Raw genomic sequence first — 24,083 nt, forward strand, 5'->3', positions numbered from 1 at the left:
CATTGTTGCGAAAAAATTTCAATTTTGGTTTCATCTGACCAGACCACCTTCTTCCACATGTTTGGTGTCTCCCAGGTGGCTTGTGGCAAACTTTAAACGACACTTTTTATGGATATCTTTAAGAAATGGCTTTCTTCTTGCCACTCTTGTATAAAGGCCAGATTTGTGCAATATACGACTGATTGTTGTCCTATGGACAGAGTCTCCCACCTCAGCTGTAGATCTCTGCAGTTCATCCAGAGTGATCATGGGCCTCTTGGCTGCATCTCTGATCAGTCTTCTCCTTGTATGAGCTGAAAGTTTAGAGGGACGGCCAGGTCTTGGTAGATTTGCAGTGGTCTGATACTCCTTCCATTTCAATATTATCGCTTGCACAGTGCTCCTTGGGATGTTTAAAGCTTGGGAAATCTTTTTGTATCCAAATCCGGCTTTAAACTTCTTCACAACAGTATCTCGGACCTGCCTGGTGTGTTCCTTATTCTTCATGATGCTCTCTGCGCTTTTAACGGACCTCTGAGACTATCACAGTGCAGGTGCATTTATACGGAGACTTGATTACACACAGGTGGATTGTATTTATCATCATTAGTCATTTAGGTCAACATTGGATCATTCAGAGATCCTCACTGAACTTCTGGAGAGAGTTTGCTGCACTGAAAGTAAAGGGGCTGAATAATTTTGCACGCCCAATTTTTCAGTTTTTGATTTGTTAAAAAAGTTTGAAATATCCAATAAATGTCGTTCCACTTCATGATTGTGTCCCACTTGTTGTTGATTCTTCACAAAAAAATACAGTTTTATATCTTTATGTTTGAAGCCTGAAATGTGGCAAAAGGTCGCAAAGTTTAAGGGGGCCGAATACTTTCGCAAGGCACTGTACAAGGGGTACAGGTTAGTAATGAGACTGTATACAGGGGTACAGGTTAGTAATGAGACTATATACAGGGGGTACAGGTTAGTAATGAGACTATATACAGGGGGTACAGGTTAGTAATGAGACTATATACAGGGGCACCGGTTAGTCGAGGTAATTGAGGTAATATGTACATGTAGGTAGAGTTATTAAAGTGACTATGCATAGATAATAAACAGTAGTTCATGTTGTCAAACAGTAACTCTTTTCACATGAAAACAGTTGATTTTTGTTAATAGGATTCAATTATTATCTTGAGGGAAAACAGAAACCTCAGCTATTCAATGAGCTATTCTATTCATTTGTCTAAAATGGGGAAACGCTTCTATTTTCTCTCGCCGATCCATCATGAAAAGTAACATTTTTCCTCACAGATTTCAAGATGCGTTATGAGAACATTGTTCCACAGCTCCAAAGGCTAAACGTTTGTCCCAAATGGTACCCTTTTCTCTACTAGGACCCCACAGAGATCTGGTCTAAAGTAGTGCACTATATAGGGAACTGTGTGGCATTGGGGACACAGCCCCATTGCGCTGCTGCAACACAAGAATGGCTTTGTCACCCGTCAGACAATGTATGGTGTTGTTGAGGAAAAATCTAACCACACAAAACTAGCTACATGATCTACAGCCCCCCTTTAATTACCCAGCATGCACCATTCTCCTCCACTAAATGAGGCCTTTGTTTTCTTGTACCTCTGTTTTTTGACCTCTACACTTTGTCCTCACATGAACAGTCCCTTTAAAGTATATCTGATTGTCAATCTCCTCATCTCTGTGACTTGCTGTGTCACTTGTTGTCCTGTTTTGTGAATAGAGGTGATAATGGGAGCCATTTTGTGCCTTGTGTTTCTTGCAGAGGTTCCTGCTGTGAGGCTGATGGTGAAACTGGTGTTCCTGCTGTGAGGCTGACATGGGGAAACTGGTGTTCCTGCTGTGAGGCTGATGGTGAAACTGGTGTTCCTGCTGTGAGGCTGACATGGGGAAACTGGTGTTCCTGCTGTGAGGCTGATGGTGAAACTGGTGTTCCTGCTGTGAGGCTGATGGGGAAACTGGTGTTCCTCCTGTGAGGCTGATGGTGAAACTGGTGTTCCTGCTGTGAGGCTGATGGTGAAACTGGTGTTCCTGCTGTGAGGCTGATGGGGAAACTGGTGTTCCTGCTGTGAGGCTGATGTGGTGAAACTGGTGTTCCTGCTGTGAGGCTGATGGTGAAACTGGTGTTCCTGCTGTGAGGCTGATGGTGAAACTGGTGTTCCTGCTGTGAGGCTGATGGTGAAACTGGTGTTCCTGCTGTGAGGCTGATGGTGAAACTGGTGTTCCTGCTGTGAGGCTGATGGGGAAACTGGTGTTCCTGCTGTGAGGCTGACATGGGGAAAGTGGTGTTCCTGCTGTGAGGCTGATGGGGAAACTGGTGTTCCTGCTGTGAGGCTGATGGTGAAACTGGTGTTCCTGCTGTGAGGCTGATGGTGAAACTGGTGTTCCTGCTGTGAGGCTGATGGGGAAACTGGTGTTCCTGCTGTGAGGCTGACATGGGGAAAGTGGTGTTCCTGCTGTGAGGCTGATGGGGAAACTGGTGTTCCTGCTGTGAGGCTGATGGTGAAACTGGTGTTCCTGCTGTGAGGCTGATGGTGAAACTGGTGTTCCTGCTGTGAGGCTGATGGGGAAACTGGTGTTCCTGCTGTGAGGCTGATGTGGTGAAACTGGTGTTCCTGTTGTGAGGCTGATGGTGAAACTGGTGTTCCTGCTGTGAGGCTGATGGTGAAACTGGTGTTCCTGCTGTGAGGCTGATGGTGAAACTGGTGTTCCTGCTGTGAGGCTGACATGGGGAAAGTGGTGTTCCTGCTGTGAGGCTGATGGTGAAACTGGTGTTCCTGCTGTGAGGCTGATGGTGAAAGTGGTGTTCCTGCTGTGAGGCTGATGGTGAAACTGGTGTTCCTGCTGTCAGGCTGATGGTGAAAGTGGTGTACGCGTGGCTCCACCATCTTGGACTCTGATTTAGACTTGTAGTACTGAAGCAACAATTATGGCTCAGTGTCAGTCTTACCAAAAATGCAATAGTTCATTTTAAATTAAATTGAAATGTTACTTTTATTTATTTATACAATGGTTATAAACCTTCAATCATTTTAAAGACGTTTATAATGCCATTAAACTTGTTTAGTGCAGGTTGTTTTTATTTCATATTGTGCCATTTTGCATTTAATTTCTGTTACATTGTTGAAAATGTATTCTGACCTCAATGACAGACTGAGTATGATGTATTCCGTGTATTCTTCCTGGGTATTTCCTAAAGGACGATTTTATCATGTAAATAATGTGCCTCCTATTGTTTTACAAGTGATTATGTCCAATGGTACTCTGATTAGTATGGAATTCCAAGCATTATAATGTACTGTGTGAATCATAGCCTACAACAGTATGAACCAAACCATAGAATTAGGAATTAGAGTAAGCAAATCATTGAATAGGATCTCTCTGGATGATTAAACTACCTGCAGTAATCCATTTCCCTCTCAATCTGTATTATGGAGAGTCCCAGCAAACATTTCCCTCTCAATCTGTATTATGGAGAGTCCCAGCAATTCATTTCCCTCTCAATCTGTATTGTGGAGAGTCCCAACAATTCATTTCCCTCTCAATCTGTATTGTGGCGAGTTCAAGCAAATATTTCCCTCTCAATCTGTATTATGGAGAGTCCCAGCAATTAATTTCCCTCTCAATCTGTAGTGTGGAGAGTCGCAGCAATTCATTTCCCTCTCAATCTGTATTGTGGAGAGTCCCAACAATTAATTTCCCTCTCAATCTGTACTGTGGAGAGTCCCAGCAATTCATTTCCCTCTCAATCTGTATTATGGAGAGTCCCAGCAATTAATTTCCCTCTCAATCTGTATTGTGGAGAGTCCCAACAATTCATTTCCCTCTCAATCTGTATTATGGAGAGTCCCAGCAAACATTTCTAGTGGTTGTTGTGGTTTAAGTGTTGAAGCGCACTTAAAATGTTTATCAAGCACATTCATATGGATTGATAACCCCGTCTCGTGGTGCTAAACTGACATGTGGAATTTTTTTAAGATGTTTATACACTACATGACCAAAAGTATGTGGACACCTGCTCGTCGAACAACTAATTCCTCTTCTGGGAAGGCTTTCCACTAGATGTTGGAACATTGCTGATATAACAGCCTCCACTCTTCTGGGAAGGCTTTCCACTAGATGTTGGTACATTGCTGCGGGGACTTGCTTCCATTCAGTCACAGGTCAGGTCATTTTTGGGTCGTTTTCCATAAAGACAAATAATTCCATTAATTAGCAAAAATGCAAAAAAACGGCTAATTTGAGTCGGCTACCGTCTGCAGCTAAACGGATACCACCCGTCGCCTCGAGCAATAAATGAACGTCAATCCCACGGTTACGTCAGTGAGGCAGAACCTGCGCAGGACAGAAGGTACGGTATTGTGGCATAATGTAGTTCACCTCCTTGGTAATGAGACATCGATAGCAGCGCATGTTTTTCACACGGTGAATGGCTTTTTATTTTATGCAAGAAGTTTACGCAGAATAGTAAAGGTTCTGATATCGTTTTTTTTTTTTAAACACTCCCGCAGGGTTGAACTTTTCAGCAGTGTATTTTTGGTCCTTCGTTTTTTCCGATTTATGGATGGAATTTATTGACAACAGACAATAATCCCGCGAGCTTCTTTTATTCATGTGTGAGTATTGGAAACGTTGTTTTACATGTTTTTAACGTATTTGATGACGTAGTTAAGCTTATTCAACAGACAAAATACTGTTCAGTACTTCTTTATTGTACGGTGAAAGCATCGTAATTCACCATTTCATGATTATTTCAACCGATTTGACAACCAACATGAAATGGACATTATTTCACTCATTTTTAAGTAATATTTTATATTCCGTATTTAGGTTGACGGTAGAGAAAACAAACAACTGAATATACCTTTCAAAGTGCTGTTGATCCTATTGGGGCGGCAGCGTAGCCTAGTGTTTAGAGCGTTGGACTAGTAACCGGAAGGTTGCAAGTTCAAACCCCCGAGCTGACAAGGTACACAGGCAGTTAACCCACTGTTCCTAGGCCGTCATTGAAAATAAGAATTTGTTCTTAACTGACTTGCCTAGTTAAATAAAGGTAAAATTAAATTGCAGACCGTGCATTCTACTTTCGTGCTTTGTCCTCTGTTGAATCCCGCTACATATCAGCTCAAAGTTTATTAGATAATATACTCGTCAAGAAAAATACTTCCTATTTGTTCATTTTAAGCACTGCACATTTATTTGATGGTTTGGGATAATTCTCTGCACTTTCTTCACGTGAGTGTATTCATAAATCTATGATAAACCAATGTACTGTAATTATTCAAAACAATTATCTTTCATAAGAAATGTAGTTAAGATACAGTACATCGTACATGTACTTTGTGTGTACTTTACAGTGGCTGTGTGTTTACTGTTCAGGTGTGTGCTGGTGACCGGTTACCATGGAGAAGCAGGCGGTGCAGAGGGCCAGGGAGGCTTTCCTCGCTGGGCGGTCGCGACCCCTGGAGTTCAGAGTTCAGCAGCTCAAGTCTCTCCAGAGGATGATCACAGACAGACAGGGAGAGATCGCCACCGCACTCAAACAGGACATCAACAGGGTAAGCTTCAAACATACAGTAGTAGTTCATTACATGGAGCTGTGATAGTCTGAGGTCGATTGTGACACCTTCGATAAGAGCCAATTACATGAGCCTTGTAAGAATATCACAAACTATCACGCCTCTGAACTAGGAATTATGTCTTCCTCAGCAGCTTTTGAAAGTTTATAGTGTTGGGAATAACTGTACAAATACACAGATTTATACATTTAGATCATTTTGCAAAGATTTTCAGTAAGTTTACTGAATAAACCTCACCTTGCGTTCCACAGAGCCAGTACGACACCCCGCTGTTTGAGTTGATCGGCCTGGAGAATGAGATCAGCCTGGCTGTGTCGAAGCTGGCCCAGTGGGCTGCTCCTCGGCCTGTAGAGAGGAACCTCCTCACCATCTCAGACCAGGTACGCTGTGGAAGACTTATCATTGCACTCCATTAGTCCATTTACACTTAGCTACACTGTTAGAATCAAAGTTATATCTAGAACTTAAAATGGTTCTACCGCTGTCTCCTTTGAATAACCCTTTCAACAGAGGGTTCTGCTTGGAACTCAACAGGGTTCTGCTTGGAACTCAAAAGGGTTCTACTTGGAACTCAAAAGGGTTCTACTTGGAACTCAAAAGGGTTCTACTTGGAATTCAAAAGGGTTCTACTTGGAACTCAAAAGGGTTCTACTTGGAACTCAAAAGGGTTCTACTTGGAACTCAAAAGGGATGAATAAAGTTGATTGTAATGTAATGTACTGTAATTGAAGGCGTACATCCAGCCGGAGCCCCTGGGAGTGGTCCTCATTATCGGGGCCTGGAACTACCCCTGGGCCCTAACCCTGCAGCCCCTGGTCGGGGCTATCGCTGCAGGTACGCCCCAATGACCCCCCCCCCTTCCCTATTCCTCCTTAGCTGTGTAATCTTCAGCTGCCCCCTCCTCTCCTACTTTTCCCACCACTGTAGTTGTCTTTTATTCAGCGTTGTCTCTCCATCCCTCACTGACACGTACACACAGCATTATCCATCTCCCTAGATGTCTGGCATTCTGCTACCACTGAGTGATGTCATCCCATTCACACACACACACACTGTTAGTGATGTCATCCATTCACACACACACACACACACACACACACACACACACACACACACACACACACACACTGTTAGTGATGTCATCCATTCACACACACACACACACACTGTTAGTGACGTCATCCATTCACACACACACACACACACACACACACACACACACACACACACACACACACACTGTTAGTGATGTCATCCATTCACACACACACACACACACTGTTAGTGACGTCATCCATTCACACACACACACACACACACACACACACACACACACACACACACACACACACACACACACACACACACACACACACACACACACACACACTGTTAGTGATGTCATCCATACACACACACACACACACACACACACACACACACACACACACACACACACACACACACACTGTTAGTGATGTCATCCCATTCACACACTGTTCATTCTCTGTCTGTCTGTCTGTCTGTCTCTCTCTCTGTCTCTCTCTTACTCTCTCCCTCTCTCTCTCTGCAGGCAATGCAGCTGTGGTGAAGCCGTCTGAGCTGAGTGAATACTCAGCTAGTCTCCTCAAAGCTCTGCTCCCACGATATCTGGACCAGGTCCCTATTCTATTCCCCCTTGTCTGCTGTATGAGAATACTGTATGTCACCGTCCCTCAAATGGCACCCCACTCCCTATATAGTGCACTACTTTAGACAAGAACCCTATGGGTCCTGGTCAAAAGTAGTGCACTATATAGGGAATAGGGTGCCATTTGGTATATATATATACATATACTGAGTGTACAAAACATTAGGAACACCTGCTCTTTCCATGACATAGACTGACCAGGTGAAAGCAACTCAATATTCGGAAGGTGTTCTTAATGTTTTGTACACTCAGTTTATGAGAGCAATCTGAGCTGAACTGTTTTTGTCCTGTGACTGTGAGCCAATAGTCAGTGATTTAGCTCCAATATTACAGCATGACCTTTATACTGCGTGTAGTATAGACAAGTCCTCTGTTGCTGTGATGTCATACACACATACTGGCTACATCCATACTGGCTACATCCCGCTTAAAGGGATAGTTCACAGCACGCTTAAAGGGATAGTTCAAAGCGTGTTTAAAGGGATAGTTCACAGCACGCTTAAAGGGATAGTTCAAAGCGTGTTTAAAGGGATAGTTCACAGCACGCTTAAAGGGATAGTACACAGCACGCTTAAAGGGATAGTACACAGCACGCTTAAAGGGATAGTTCACAGCACGCTTAAAGGGATAGTTCACAGCACGCTTAAAGGGATAGTACACAGCACGCTTAAAGGGATAGTTCACAGCACGCTTAAAGGGATAGTACACAGCACGCTTAACGGGATAGTTCACAGCACGCTAAACGGGATAGTACACAGCACGCTTAACGGGATAGTTCACAGCACGCTTAACGGGATAGTTCACAGCACGCTTAACGGGATAGTTCACAGCACGCTTAAAGGGATAGTTCACAGCACGCTTAAAGGGATAGTACACAGCACGCTTAACGGGATAGTACACAGCACGCTTAACGGGATAGTTCACAGCACGCTTAACGGGATAGTTCACAGCACGCTTAACGGGATAGTTCACAGCACGCTTAAAGGGATAGTACACAGCACGCTTAAAGGGATAGTTCACAGCACGCTTAAAGGGATAGTACACAGCACGCTTAACGGGATAGTTCACAGCACGCTTAAAGGGATAGTTCAAAGCGTGTTTAAAGGGATAGTTCACAGCACGCTTAACGGGATAGTTCACAGCACGCTTAAAGGGATAGTTCACAGCACGCTTAAAGGGATAGTTCACAGCACGCTTAAAGGGATAGTTCACAGCACGCTTAAAGGGATAGTTCACAGCACGCTTAAAGGGATAGTACACAGCACGCTTAAAGGGATAGTTCACAGCACGCTTAAAGGGATAGTTCACACAGCACGCTTAAAGGGATAGTTCACAGCACGTTTAAATGGATAGTTCACAGCACGCTTAAAGGGATAGTTCACAGCACGCTTAAAGGGATCGTTCACAGCACGCTTAAAGGGATAGTTCACAGCACGCTTAAAGGGATAGTTCACAGCACGCTTAAAGGGATAGTTCACAGCACGCTTAAAGGGATCGTTCACAGCACGCTTAAAGGGATAGTTCACAGCATGTTTAAATGGATAGTTCACAGCACGCTTAAAGGGATAGTACACAGCATTCTTAATTTGCAAGCATCTTAGCACGCATCTAAGCAGCTTTGGTTCTGGGATGAACTCTCCTGTTAATTAATGTTGGGGTCTTTCCAGGAGCTGTACCCTGTAGTGTGTGGGGGCGTGTCAGAGACTCAGGAGTTGCTGCGTCAGCGTTTCGACCACGTCTTCTATACAGGGAACAGCACTGTGGGTAAACTGGTGATGGAGGCAGCAGCCCGACATCTCACCCCCGTGACCCTGGAGCTAGGAGGGAAGAGCCCCTGTTATATCGATAAGGACGTCGACCTCAGAGTCGCATGCCGGTCAGAAACCTCAATGCAGTTCATAGTAATTACATTTGGTCTGTAATACCTGTGGTCTGTAATACATGTGTTCTGTAAAACATGGTGTCAGTAATATAACAGCCATATTGTTGGTCAAGGTAACAGCCCCCCCACCTGTTGATATCAGCTGGAGATTACATAGTGAGCTAGCTTTAACAGTTAGCATCTTTGATAGGGAGTTTTGTACTAGTTAGCATCTTTGATAGGGAGTTTTGTACTAGTTAGCATCGTTGATAGGGAGTTTTGTACTAGTTAGCATCTTTGATAGGGAGTTTTGTACTAGTTAGCATCTTTGATAGGGAGTTTTGTACTAGTTAGCATCTTTGATCAGGAGTTTTGTGCTAGTTAGCATCTTTGACTAGCAAAGCAGTTTCAGCTGACGTATATTAGCTTAGCATCGTGGCTAATGTTTTGGCAGTTGGTGATGTAGAAAGTTGAGAAAGATGTGAGGAGCAGGATCATAGGGTTGCAAAATTGTAAAAACGTTCCCAAAACTCCAAGGTTTTCCAGAAATCCCTTTCGAGAGATTCCCGGAGTTAGAAGGGAATAAGCAGGAAATATATAACCCCCCAACCAGGGGATTTGGGGATTTTTCCCCCAAGAATTGTTTAACCCTAAAGGGTCGTTATATGTAATGAGACAACAGCATGCTTAGCTCCTTTTTACAAATCATCAGAATGCTTGAAACGGAAAAATGTTCAAGGTGTATGTGAAAGATGAAATATGTATGCGAAAGATGCATATTGATTTGATGTCTGTGGTATATTTTTTTCATTTAATTTTTCTCTTCATGTTGGTTTTGTTCATCCCCCGCAGGCGTATCACGTGGGGGAAGTTTGTGAACTGTGGTCAGACGTGCATCGCCCCAGACTACATCCTGTGTGAACCCAGCATCCAGAACAGAGTGGTGGAGGGCATCCGGCAGACACTACTGGTCTCTTACGTCCTCTCTATCTCTACTGTAGCTAGCTAGCAAGGATGCTACGATAGCTCTGTCAATGGATTACTACCTTATTACATTGCATATTAATGTACACAGTATGGTATCAATTCGGATGTTCAATTCAGTCAACTCGGGAAGTGAAAGGAAATGATTAGATTCATAAATAAAACACTTTTAGGGGGGGGGGAAAGTCCATTGTTTTCTATGAGAATCTTCCCAATTCATGAATTTGATTTCAATTCCCTTCCAGAATTGACCTCGACCCTGATTGACTGTAGGTAGCAACCCCTTACCCTCAACTAGCATCTAATCCACACGTTGTTTTCCTTAATCCTAGGAGTTTTATGGGCCTGACCCCAAATCCTCCCCTGACTACGGCCGCATCATCAACCAGCGCCACTTCAACCGCTTGATGACTCTACTGGAGGGCTACACGGCAACAGTAGGGGGGCAGAGTGACTCATCACAGCGCTACATTGGTACGCAGTCTCATTGGGCTCACAGATATTTGGTGACACATTAGTTAGTAGTTGGGCAGACTTGGGTTTCAATATTACTGTATTTCCCCTTGGGTTGCAACATTCCCAGTACCTTTCCCAAAGTTACAAGGTTTTTCAGAAATCTCAAATTGGAGAATTACATTTTTAAAATAAAAAAACAAAATGTTTTAGTCATTTAGCAGACGCTCTTATCCAGAGTAGTGAGTGCATACAATTTAATTTGTACTGGTCCCCCGTGAGAATCAAACCCACAACCCTGCCGTTGCATGGGACCAAGTGTGGCTCAGTTGGAGGATTCCCTCCCTGCTTCGGCTCTCTTGATTCCAGGAATCTCCCAACTGGGATTGCTCTAACTGGGAATCCTCAAACTAAGAATGTACTAATTGAGAATCTTCCAGCCGGGATTCTTTCTGAAACACTTGAGAACTATGTTGTGTCTGTCAAAAAACTTTGAACCCTGACCCCTCAGCCCCCACGGTGGTGAAGGACGTGCCCCCCCAGGCTAGGCTGATGCAGGAGGAGATCTTCGGGCCCCTGTTGCCCATAGTGACCGTCAGCGACATAGATGACGCCATCCACTTCATCAACGAGAGAGAGAAGCCCCTGGCGCTCTACGTCTTCTCCTCCAACAAGAAGGTAAGGTCTGGAGGGAGCTAGTGAGCAAGCTATGGAGTAGGGCTGAAATCCCCCAAAAACAGGAGGACAAAGTGGAGATTACACCTGCCAAATCCACTCAAATCTCCACAATTTGGGCATAGGATTTAGGGGTTTATTTTGGGATTGGGCATGGGTCACTTTTAGTTGAGCTCCTGCTGAAATGTCGTTTATTTACTGGAAGGAGGTCATCTGTTACTGTGGCAACAACAATTGTCCTTATTTTGGGGTATGTACAGTATGTATTTACATATGATGGGGCTGATAAAATACTCTCTCTCTGTCTCTGTCATCAAGGTGATAAAATACATCCCTCTCTCTGTCTCTGTCTCTGTCCATAAGGTGATAAAGCGAATGCTGGCTGAGACTACCAGTGGCGGGGTGACAGTCAACGACGTTATTATGCACTACACCCTCAACTCTCTGCCCTTTGGGGGTGTAGGTAAGAAAACTATCTTATAATACTGTTAGGCTTTAGGATACGGCCTAGCTGGACCTCTGGTGAATATACTGTTAGGCTTTAGGATACGGCCTAGCCGGACCTCTGGTGAATATACTGTTGGTTGGCACGCTAGCCGGACCTCTGGTGAATATACTGTTGGTTGGCACGCTAGCCGGACCTCTGGTGAATATACTGTTGGTTGGCACACTAGCCGGACCTCTGGTGAATATACTGTTGGTTGGCACGCTAGCTGGACCTCTGGTGAATATACTGTTGGTTGGCACGCTAGCCGGATCTCTGGTGAATATACTGTTGGTTGGCACGCTAGCCGGACCTCTGGTGAATATACTGTTGGTTGGCACGCTAGCCGGACCTCTGGTGAATATACTGTTGGTTGGCACGCTAGCCGGACCTCTGGTGAATATACTGTTGGTTGGCACGCTAGCCGGACCTCTGGTGAATATACTGTTGGTTGGCACGCTAGCCGGACCTCTGGTGAATATACTGTTGGTTGGCACGCTAGCCGGACCTCTGGTAAATATACTGTTGGTTGGCACGCTAGCCGGACCTTTGGTGAATATACTGTTGGTCGGCACGCTAGCCGGACCTCTGGTGAATATACTGTTGGTTGGCACGCTAGCCGGACCTCTGGTGAATATACTGTTGGTTGGCACGCTAGCCGGACCTCTGGTGAATATACTGTTGGTTGGCACGCTAGCTGGACCTCTGGTGAATATACTGTTGGTTGGCACGCTAGCCGGACCTCTGGTGAATATACTGTTGGTTGGCACGCTAGCCGGACCTCTGGTGAATATACTGTTGGTTGGCACGCTAGCCGGACCTCTGGTGAATATACTGTTGGTTGGCACGCTAGCCGGACCTCTGGTGAATATACTGTTGGTCGGCACGCTAGCCGGACCTCTGGTGAATATACTGTTGGTCGGCACGCTAGCCGGTATTGGGACGATTTTGGTGAACTGACGGCAGCTGATATGATGGCATGCCACTGCCGGCCCGACCACACATAGCCACTAAAGTAGTCATGCCTACGACAGTCCAATGGTGGCTTGCCTGCAGTAGACAGACTGTGTCTAAATTCACCCTCTGACTGTAGTGAGCAGTAATATGTGTATATACAGTATATTAGATATATGTCACATAAAACCCGTAACAAAGACTAAGCAATTAGCCTATTAAAATGTTTATATGACTCTATTAAGATAATTAAAATATACAAGCATTAGACAATGAGTTGACGTTGACTAACAAGAATGGGTCTGAAAATTGTCTATATCAAAGGCAGATGGTTAATTAACATTGAACAATGAATGGATTAACATATCAGGCATGAAGCTTACGTTACAAACATTAACAAGCATTACAAAGGCATTATTCCAACCACATAGATCCTAAAGTTAACTTATAGGACAAAGCATGAACAACGAGACACTCACTAGGCCAGAGGCCTAGAATTCTAGGAAATGAGACCTGATCATACAACCTTCCTCCATGGACTGGATACAGGAGAAGAGAGAGAACCAATGCATTTCATTACCTGTAGAACATCTGAAGGTGGAACCTTCTCAACCCAAAACCAACCACCATTGACCAATCAAACAATACCAAGTTTACAGTAACCTAAACACCCCCAGGCCCAACAATTTCCACAGGGTGTCACAGCATCTAAAGGCTGGTGTGATGAGGGGGTGAGGCCGATGTAAATGAGACAGCATCTAAAGGCTGGTGTGATGAGGGGGTGAGGCCGATGTAAATAAGACAGAGTTTCTGAGAGGAACATAAACCCCCTTTGAGTAATTCAGAGTTCACCATGTACAGATACAAGCTACCATATATAGAGATCCTCTTTAGGGGACAAGTTACCACAGAGATAATCCATACATATAGAGATCCTCTTTAGGAGACAATTTACCATAGAGATAATCCATATAGAGATCCTCTTTAGGAGACAAGTTACCACAGAGATAATTCATATAGAGATCCTCTTTAGGAGACAAGTTACCACAGAGATAATACATAGAGATCCTCTTTAGGGGACAAGTTACCAGAGAGATAATCCATATAGAGATCCTCTTTAGGAGACAAGTTACCACAGAGATCATACACATAGATAGAATCAGAGTTATCCTCAGGTGAACAAGTTTCTGAAAGATACCAGGGACTGAGTTGGTAGCATGTCCTTGGGAATGAGTCGGAGGGTAGCGCGTCCCTGGGACTGAGTCGGAGGGTAGCGCGTCCCTGGGACTGAGTCGGAGGGTAGCGCGTCCCTGGGACTGAGTCGGAGGGTAGCGCGTCCCTGGGACTGAGTCGGAGGGTAGCGCGTCCCTGGGACTGAGTCGGAGGGTAGCGCGTCCCTGGGACTGAGTCGGAGGGTAGCGCGTCCCTGGGACTGAGTCGGAGGGTAGCGCGTCCCTGGGACTGAGTCGGAGGGTAGCGCGTCCCTGGGACTGAGTCGGAGGGTAGCGCGTCCCTGGGACTGAGTCGGAGGGTAGCGCGTCCCTGGGACTGAGTCGGAGGGTAGCGCGTCCCTGGGACTGAGTCGGAGGGTAGCGCGTCCCTGGGACTGAGTCGGAGGTTAATTCGTCCTTGGGACTGAGTCGGAGGGTAGCGTGTCCTTGGGACTGAGTCGGAGGGTAGCGTGTCCTTGGGACTGAGTCGAAGGGTAGCACACCTTTGGGACTGAGTTGGAGGTTAATTCGTCCTTGCGACTGAGTTGGAGGGTAGCGTGTCCCTGGGACTGAGTTGGAGAGTAGTGCTTCTTTGGGACTGTTGGAGAAGTGCTGCTAGTGCGTCATGCAGCTAACATCTAATCCTTAACAAGTCCCATGACCCTTTGACACCTCATCTGACCCTAGCCCTGTGACCTCTGAACCCCACAGGTCAGAGTGGAACAGGAAGGTATCATGGAAAGCACACCTTTGACCAATTCAGCCATCATCGGGCGTGTCTGGTCAAGTCCCTGGGCATGGAGGAGGTCAACATGGTGCGGTACCCACCCCAGAACCGCCAGAAGGCTCGCAGGGTCAGGCTGGCCATGAGGACCCCACTGGTCGACTTCTCTAGGAAAACCTACATCTGGGCCGTGACGGCCACCGTCTTTGCTTTCGGTCTCTTTGTCACCTTGACTGCCATCCTGCTAATTGCTGGTGGCTTAAACTGCACCTGTTGGAGACTTTGGCAAATCTGGCGCTAGCTAGTCTTTACCTGTATTGGCCGACGTACATTCAACGAAATACATGTCCCTGTGCCTGTGTCTGGTTCCCCTGGCTTTAGAATAATGTCTAATGTCTTTGTGTGTCCGACACTGTAACTAAACTCACAACCCTGGTGGTGTAAGCCCCTCCTGACTGTTGTTAGTGGTGTCAGCTTGCCATCACCGATCCTCTGTAATGACGACGAGCCACTGATTTTGCCCATGGCGGGCTGCTGTTTGCTTGCTAGATGTGTTTTTTTCTGATATTCCGTTTTAATCTATAATTTCATTCAAATCTAACAGCCATTCTATGATTTATCTTTGTTTGTTTAAAGATTGTCAAAGAACTGAAAAAGTAGACCTGTCTTTTATTGGAAAGGGGATGCCTAGTCAGTTGCACAACTGAATGCATTCAACCAAAATGTGGCTTCCGCATTTAACCCCCAACCCCTCTGAATCAGAGAGCCACCTGACTGCTTTCACATATATGCTAATAATAATAGAAAAAGTTTGCTGGAATGGAAAGCGGTATAAAGTAGCCAACATAAGGAATCCTTGAATTTGGACTATGGTTGAAAAATTCCAGCAACTTTCCCAAATGTTCCAGGTTTGCCCAAAATCCTGGTTGGAAGATTCCTGGATTTCTTGTTTAGTCCCTCCTGATTCCGGGAATCTTCCAACAGGGATTTCTGGTAAACCTGGGAAACTTGAACATCATAACGTCTAACATCTCTAACCCCATTCCACAGGTCAGAGTGGAACAGGAAGGTATCATGGAAAGCACACCTTTGACCAGTTCAGCCATCATCGGGCGTGTCTGGTCAAGTCCCTGGGCATGGAGGAGGTCCACATGGTGCGGTATCCACCCCAGAACCACCAGAAGGTTCGCAGGGTCAGGCTGGCCATGAGGACCCCACTGGTTAACTTCTCCAAGGGCACCTACATCTGGGCCGTCACGGCGTCCATTGTGGCTCTGGGACTCCTGATCGCCCTGACTGTGATTCTAATACTAGCGGCTGGTGTAAACTGCACCTGTTTGTGATTGATGGATAGACACAGTGATGTTAAGGTTGCACATTTTGGTAACTTCCCCAAAATCTACCGGTATTCCAGAAATCCTTATTGGAGGATTTCGGATTTCCTGCTTCTTCCCTTATGATTCCGGGAATCTTCCTACCCCTCTCAGGAAAACCTGGTAATTTTGGGAAAGAGTAGAGATACCATGGACTGTGGTATTAACACATTAATGTCAAGTCATTATGTGATTATTGTTGCATCCTATCTCTCCCCTCTCTCTCTCTCCTCTCTCCTCTCTCCTTCTCTCTGTCCTCTCTCTCCTCTCCTCTGTCCTCCCTCTCCTTCTCTCTGGTCTCTCTCTATCTCTCCCCTCTCTCCTCTCCTCTGTCCTCTCTCTCCTCTGTCCTCTCCCCTCTCTCCCCTTCTCTCCCCTCTCTCCCCTCTCTCTCCTCTCCTCTGTCCTCTCTCCTATATCTCTCCCCTCTCTCCTCTCCTCTGTCCTCTCTCTCCTCTGTCCTCTCCCCTCTCTCCCCTTCTCTCCCCTCTCTCCCCTCTCTCTCCTCTGTCCTCTCTCCTATATCTCTCCCCTCTCTCCTCTCCTTTCCTCTCTCTCCTCTCCTCTGTCCTCTCTTTCATTCTCTCCTTTTCTCTGTCCTCTCTCCTTCTCTCCATTTTCTCTCTCTCTCCCCTCACTCCCCTCTCTCTCTCCTCTCTCCTTTTCTCTGTTTTCTCTCCTATATCTCTCCCCTCTCTCCTTTCTCCGTTCTCTCTGTTCTCTCTCCTATATCTCTCCTCTCTCTCAATCACCCTCCTGAAGTTGTTGTTTTGTCTGTACAATAGACATAGACCTGAAGTAGTTGTTGTGTGTGTCTGTACAGCAGACATACAGTGCATTCAGAATGTTTCAGACTCCTTAACTTTTTCCACATTTTGTTACGTTACAGCCTTATTCTAACATGTATTACATTTTCCCTCATCAATCTACACACAATACCCCATAACAACAAAGCAAAAACGGGTTTTTAATTTTTTACAAATGTATAAAAAAACAACTGAAATATGACATTTACAGAAGTATTCAGACCCTTTACTCAGTACTTTGTTGAAGCACCTTTGGCAGCGATTACAGCCTTGAGTCTTCTTGGGTATGACTCTACAAGTTTGGCACACCTGTATTTGGGGAGTTTCTCCCATTCTTCTCTTCAGATCCTCTCAATCTCTGTCAGGTTGGATGGGGAGCGTTGCTGCACAGCTATTTGCAGGTCTCTCCAGAGATGTTCGATTGGGTTCAAGTCTGGGCTCTGGCTGGGCCACTCTAGGACATTCAGAGACTTGTCCCGAAGCTACTCCTGCATTCTCTTGGCTGTGTGCCTAGGGTTGTTGTCCTGTTGGAAGGTGAACCTTCACCCCAGTCTGGAGCAGGTTTTCATCAAGGATCTCTCTGTGCTTTGCTCTCCATTCAGTTTTCCCTCGATCTCTCAGTTCCTGCTGCTGAAAAACATCCCCACAGCATGATGCCGCCACCACCATGCTTCACCGTAGGTATTGTGCCAGGTTTCCTCCTGTGACGCTTGGCATTCAGGCCAAATTCAGGCTAAAGAGTTCAATGTTGGTTTCCTCAGACCAAATAATCTAGTTTCTCATGGTCTGAGTGTCCTTTAGGTGCCTTTTGACAAACTCCAAGCGGGCTGTCATGTGCCTTTTACTGAGGAGTGGCTTCCATCTGGCCACTCTACCATAAAGGCCTGATTGGTGGAGTGCTGTCAGAGTGAACTCTGACTATCACGTTCTTGGTCACCTCCCTGACCAAGGCCCTTCTCCCCCGATTGTTCAGTTTGGCCGGGCGACCAGCTCTAGGAAGAGTCTTGGTGGTTCCAAACTTCTTCCATTTAAGAATGATGGAGGCCACTGTGTTCCTGGGGACCTTCAATGCTGCAGAAATGTTTTGGTACCCTTCCCCAGATTCTGTCTCGGCGATCTACGGGCAATTCCTTCGACCTCATGGCTTGGTTTTTGCTCTGACATGTGCTGTCAACTGTAGGACCTTATGTAAACAGGTGTGTGCCTTTCCAAAATCATGTCCAATCAATTGAATTTACCACAGGTGGACTCCAATCAAGTTGTAGAAACATCTCAAGGATGATCCATGGAAACAGGAAGCAGCTGAGATCAATTTCGAGTGTCATAGCCAAGGGTCTGAATACTTATGTAAATAAGGTATCTGTTTCTTTTATTTTAATACATTTGCAAAACAATGTGTAAAAACCTGCTTTCGTGTTGTCATTATGGGCTATTGTGTGTAGATTGATGAAATGATTTAATTCCATTTTAGAACAAGGCTGTATCGTATTAAAATGTGGGAAAAGTGAAGGGGTCTGAATACTTTCCGAGTTAGGGTTAGGGTTGCACATTCTGGTAACTTTCCCCCCAAATTCCCCGAAGTCCCTTCTGGAGGATTTCTGATTTCTTGCTTCTTCCATTTTGATTCCGGGAATCTTCCTACCTTTCTCAGGAAAAACTGGTAATTTTAGGAAAGAGTAGAGACACCAATGCATTATTGTCAAGGTATTATGTGAGTTTCTTTAGTCTGTACCTTCCACTTCTGTTGTATGAATTTGTATAAAATTAATGTTTTACATTTTTTTTTACGACATTATATAATACTATTCATGAAGTTCTCTCACTTAACTACAGTTACAAAGATGAAGTAGGCTAATCAATAAACTACTGTATTGAAAACCAGGTTTCTAGAGCAAAGTAGGCCTTAATGTTCCGCACACATAAAACGTTGACGCATATGCCCCAGTGTTAGAGAAATGTTGTTGCCTCTTTCCTTTTAAAGTGGATGGTGGATGGTGGATGGTGGTGGTAGTAAGAGGGGTAAAATGGCTGCTCGTAAAATGCAACGGTCATCTGTTGTTTTTTAATTCTCCTGCTGCACCTGGAAACCCTATCTGGTTCGTACAATAACGTCAATTCAATGTAATTCAATGTGCCTTTTGTGTCGTCTCCGGATACACTCATATGACACACTATTCCCGATTCAGTACACTACTTTTGAACGGCGCCCATAGAGCTCTAGTCAAAAGTAGTGCACTACATATACTGAAAATAGCATACCATTTGGGACAGACATACCATACGATATAGACTGAGTGTACAAAACATTAGGAACACCTGCTCTTTCCATGACACAGACTGACCAGGTGAATCCAGGTGAAAACTATGACACCTTATTGATGTCACTTGTTAAATCCACTTCAAATCAGTGTAGATGAAGGGGAGGAGACCTGGTTAAAGAAGGATTTTTAAGTCTTGAGATAATTGAGACATGGATTGTGTGTGGGTGCCATTCAGAGGGCGGAATGGGCAGGACAAAAGATTTAAGTGCCTTTGAGCAGAGAATGGTAGTAGGTGCCAAGCACACCGGTTTGTGTCAAGAACTCCAACGTTGCTAGGCTTTTCTTTGGGACTGAGCTGGAGGGTAGCGTGTCCTTGGGACTGAGTTGGAGGGTAGCGTGTCCTTGGGACTGAGTTGGAGGGTAGCGTGTCCTTGGGACTGAGTTGGAGGGTAGCGTGTCCTTGGGACTGAGTTGGAGGGTAGCGTGTCCTTGGGACTGAGTTGGAGGGCAGCGTGTCCTTGGGACTGAGTTCGAGGGTAGCGTGTCTTTGGGACTGAGTTGGAGGGTAGCGTGTCTTTGGGACTGAGTTGGAGGGTAGCGTGTCTTTGGGACTGAGTTGGAGGGTAGCGTGTCTTTGGGACTGAGTTGGAGGGTTGAGTAGCAAGTCCTTGGGACTGAGTTGGAGGGTAGCGTGTCTTTGGGACTGAGTTGGAGGGTAGCGTGTCCTTGGGACTGAGTTGGAGGGTAGCGTGTCCTTGGGACTGAGTTGGAGGGTAGCGTGTCCTTGGGACTGAGTTGGAGGGTAGCGTGTCCTTGGGACTGAGTTGGAGGGTAGCGTGTCCTTGGGACTGAGTTGGAGGGTAGCGTGTCCTTGGGACTGAGTTGAAGGGTAGCTTGTCCTTGGGGCTGAGTTGAAGCGTTGCGTGACCTTGGGACTGAGTTGAAAGGTAGCGTGACCTTGGGAGTTGGAGAAGTGCTGCTAGACCATCATGCAGCTAACATAATAATAAATATTATTAATATTAATAAACATAATCCTTAACAACGAGTCACCTTTGACCCCTCATCTGACCCTAGCCCTGCGACCTGTGAAACCCATAGGTCAGAGTGGAACAGGCAGGTATCATGGGAAGCACACCTTTGACCAGTTCAGCCATTATCGGGCGTGTCTGGTCAAGTCCCTGGGCATGGAGGAGGTCCACATGGCGGGGTAAGAAGGATTTTTAAGCCTTGAGATAATTGAGACATGGATTGTGTATTTGTGCCATTCAGAGGGTGAATGGGCAAGACAACATATTTAAGTGTCTTTGAACGGAGAATGGTAGTAGATGCCAGACGCACCGGTTTGTGTCAAGAACTGCAACGTCGCTAGGTTTTTCATGCTCAACAGTTTCCTGTTTGTATCAAGAATGGACCCCCCCCCTCCCCCCCCCCCCCAAAGGACATCCAGCCAACTTGACACAACTGTGGGAAGGATTGGAGTCAATGGGCCAGCAGTTTTGTGCTTTAGGCTGTCACAAACTGTTGTCATACATTAAACACCAGGTGGCAGCAGAGAGCTAGTCTGATTTTACCAACGTTATCATACATAACCACTCAGGGTCATTAGGGGGGGGGGGGTTAATGCCGGTGAGTACAGCCAGGTATTGCGGAGTAAGTGTTCACTCACTGTTGTCAATAAAAAAATACAAAAATACTTCTGTCAATAACAAAACAGTGTTGTTAATAAAAACAATGGTGTAAGGACTCTAGAAGTTTAGTCTGGTGCCATGAAGCTGCTCATAACCATTACTGTGGAACAGAGGGGTTTAGAGGTTATAAACTGTGGAACAGAGGGGGTTAGAGGTTATAAACTGTGGAACAGAGGGAGTTAGAGGTTATAAACTGTGGAACAGAGGGAGTTAAGAGGTTATAAACAGTGGAACAGAGGGGTTTAAAGGTTATAAACTGTGGAACAGAGGGGTTTAGAGGTTATAAACTGTGGAACAGAGGGAGTTAGAGGTTATAAACTGTGGAACAGAGGGGTTTAGAGGTTATAAACAGTGTTACTGTGGAACAGAGGGAGTTAGAGGTTATAAACAGTGTTACTGTGGAACAGAGGGGTTTAGAGGTTATAAACTGTGGAACATAGGGGGTTAGAGGTTATAAACTGTGGAAGAGAGGGGTTTAGAGGTTATAAACTGTGGAACAGAGGGGTTTAGAGGTTATAAACTGTGGAACAGAGGGAGTAGAGGTTATAAACAGTGGAACAGAGGGAGTTAAGAGGTTATAAACAGTGGAACAGAGGGGTTTAAAGGTTATAAACTGTGGAACAGAGGGGTTTAGAGGTTATAAACTGTGGAACAGAGGGAGTTAGAGGTTATAAACTGTGGAACAGAGGGGTTTAGAGGTTATAAACAGTGTTACTGTGGAACAGAGGGAGTTAGAGGTTATAAACAGTGTTACTGTGGAACAGAGGGGTTTAGAGGTTATAAACTGTGGAACATAGGGGGTTAGAGGTTATAAACTGTGGAAGAGAGGGGTTTAGAGGTTATAAACTGTGGAACAGAGGGGTTTAGAGGTTATAAACTGTGGAACAGAGGGAGTAGAGGTTATAAACAGTGTTACTGTGGAACAGAGGGGGTTAGAGGTTATAAACAGTGTTACTGTGGAACAGGGGGGTTTAGAGGTTATAAACTGTGGAACAGAGGGGGTTAGAGGTTATAAACAGTGTTACTGTGCAACAGAGGGGTTTAGAGGTTATAAACTGTGGAACAGAGGGGTTTAGAGGTTATAAACTGTGGAACAGAGGGGGTTAGAGGTTATAAACAGTGTTACTGTGGAACAGAGGGATTTAGAGGTTATAAACTGTGCAACAGAGGGATTTAGAGGTTATAAACTGTGCAACAGAGGGGTTTAGAGGTTATAAACTGTGGAACAGAGGGGTTTAGAGGTTATAAACTGTGGAACAGAGGGGTTTAGAGGTTATAAACTGTGTTACTGTGGAACAGATGGGGTTAGAGGTTATAAACTGTGGAACAGAGGGGTTTAGAGGTTATAAACTGTGCAACAGAGGGGTTTAGAGGTTATAAACTGTGGAACAGAGGAGTTTAGAGGTTATAAAGTGTGCAACAGAGGGGGTTAGAGGTTATAAACTGTGGAACAGAAGGGTTTAGAGGTTATAAACAGTGGAACAGAGGGGGTTAGAGGTTATAAACAGTGTTACTGTGGAACAGGGGGGTTTAGAGGTTATAGACTGTGGAACAGAGGGGTTTAGAGGTTATAAACTGTGTTACTGTGGAACAGAGGGGGTTAGAGGTTAAACTGTGGAACAGAGGGGTTTAGAGGTTATAAACTGTGGAACAGATGGGTTTAGAGGTTATAAACTGTGCAACAGAGGGGTTTAGAGGTTATAAACTGTGGAACAGAGGGGTTTAGCGGTTATAAACTGTGGAACAGAGGGGTTTAGAGGTTATAAACTGTGGAACAGAGGGGTTTAGAGGTTATAAACAGTGGAACAAAGGGGGTTAGAGGTTATAAACAGTGTTACTGTGGAACAGAGGGATTAGAGGTTATAAACTGTGGAACAGAGGGGTTTAGAGGTTATAAACTGTGGAACAGAGGGGTTTAGAGGTTATAAACAGTGGAACAGAGGGGTTTAGAGGTTATGAACTGTGTTACTGTGGAACAGAGGGGTTTAGCGGTTATAAACTGTGGAACAGAGGGGTTTAGAGGTTATAAACTGTGGAACAGAGGATGTTAGAGGTTATAAACTGTGGAACAGATGGGGTTAGAGGTTATAAACTGTGGAACAGAGGGAGTTAGAGGTTATAAACTGTGGAACAGAGGGGTTTAGAGGTTATAAACTGTGGAACAGATGGGGTTAGAGGTTATAAACAGTGTTACTGTGGAACAGAGGGGTTTAGAGGTTATAAACTGTGGAACAGAGGGGTTTAGCGGTTATAAACTGTGGAACAGAGGGGTTTAGAGGTTATAAACTGTGGAACAGAGGGGTTTAGAGGTTATAAACAGTGGAACAGAGGGGGTTAGAGGTTATAAACAGTGTTACTGTGGAACAGAGGGATTAGAGGTTATAAACTGTGGAACAGAGGGGTTTAGAGGTTATAAACTGTGGAACAGAGGGGGTTAGAGGTTATAAACAGTGGAACAGAGGGGGTTAGAGGTTATGAACTGTGTTACTGTGGAACAGATGGGTTTAGCGGTTATAAACTGTGGAACAGAGGGGTTTAGAGGTTATAAACTGTGGAACAGAGGGGGTTAGAGGTTATAAACTGTGGAACAGAGGGGTTTAGAGGTTATAAACTGTGGAACAGATGGGGTTAGAGGTTATAAACTGTGGAACAGAGGGAGTTAGAGGTTATAAACTGTGGAACAGAGGGGTTTAGAGGTTATAAACTGTGGAACAGAGGGGTTTAGAGGTTATAAACTGTGCAACAGAGGGGGTTAGAGGATATAAACTGTGGAACAGAGGGGTTTAGAGGTTATAAACTGTGGAACAGATGGGGTTAGAGGTTATAAACAGTGTTACTGTGGAACAGAGGGGATTAGAGGTTATAAACTGTGGAACAGAGGGGTTTAGAGGTTATAAACTGTGGAACAGAGGGAGCAGAGGTTATAAACAGTGTTATTGTGGAACAGAGGGGGTTAGAGGTTATAAACAGTGTTACTGTGGAACAGGGGGGTTTAGAGGTTATAAACTGTGGAACAGATGGGTTTAGAGGTTATAAACTGTGGAACAGAGGGGTTTAGAGGTTATAAACTGTGTTACTGTGGAACAGAGGGGGTTAGAGGTTATACATTGTGGAACAGAGGGGTTTAGAGGTTATAAACTGTGCAACAGAGGGGTTTAGAGGTTATAAACTGTGGAACAGAGGGGTTTAGAGGTTATAAACTGTGCAACATAGGGGTTTAGAGGTTATACACTGTGGAACAGAGGGGTTTAGAGGTTATAAACTGTGGAACAGAGGGGTTTAGAGGTTATAAACTGTGTTACTGTAGAACAGAGGGGTTTAGAGGTTATAA

The 24,083-nt window shown here is 45.1% G+C and overlaps 1 protein-coding gene across 3 annotated transcripts; it reads left to right on the forward strand.

Moving 5' to 3' along the window:
• The first annotated feature begins 4,374 nt into the window (after positions 1-4,374).
• On the forward strand, positions 4,375-20,373 carry LOC139383001 (aldehyde dehydrogenase family 3 member A2-like). 3 transcript variants are annotated; one of them, XM_071127290.1, is made up of 11 exons: positions 4,375-4,622; positions 5,386-5,564; positions 5,837-5,965; positions 6,317-6,419; positions 7,159-7,244; positions 8,943-9,151; positions 9,989-10,106; positions 10,453-10,594; positions 11,085-11,251; positions 11,612-11,711; positions 14,609-18,680. In XM_071127290.1, the coding sequence occupies exons 2-11, from the start codon at positions 5,409-5,411 to the stop codon at positions 14,920-14,922; spliced, it is 1,524 nt and encodes a 507-aa protein (XP_070983391.1). In that variant the 5' UTR covers positions 4,375-4,622; positions 5,386-5,408; the 3' UTR covers positions 14,923-18,680. The 3 variants fall into 3 exon arrangements, with proteins under 3 accessions (XP_070983391.1, XP_070983393.1, XP_070983392.1); XM_071127292.1 differs by lacking the exon at positions 14,609-18,680 and adding an exon at positions 20,163-20,373 and having other exon boundaries at positions 4,515-4,622; XM_071127291.1 differs by having other exon boundaries at positions 4,515-4,622; positions 15,672-16,047.
• The last annotated feature ends 3,710 nt before the right edge of the window (positions 20,374-24,083 follow it).

The sequence above is a fragment of the Oncorhynchus clarkii genome, chromosome 24, assembly GCF_045791955.1.
Source record: "Oncorhynchus clarkii lewisi isolate Uvic-CL-2024 chromosome 24, UVic_Ocla_1.0, whole genome shotgun sequence".
NCBI classification, from domain to species: Eukaryota; Metazoa; Chordata; class Actinopteri; order Salmoniformes; family Salmonidae; genus Oncorhynchus; species Oncorhynchus clarkii.

Coding starts and splice junctions, on each gene's coding strand:
- LOC139383001 (XM_071127290.1), top strand. CDS start 5,409: ATGGAGAAGCAGGCGGTGCAGAGGGCCAGGGAGGCTTTCCTCGCTGGG. Junction 5,565..5,836: donor TCAAACAGGACATCAACAGG/GTAAGCTTCAAA, acceptor TGCGTTCCACAG/AGCCAGTACGACACCCCGCT. Junction 10,107..10,452: donor GCATCCGGCAGACACTACTG/GTCTCTTACGTC, acceptor CCTTAATCCTAG/GAGTTTTATGGGCCTGACCC.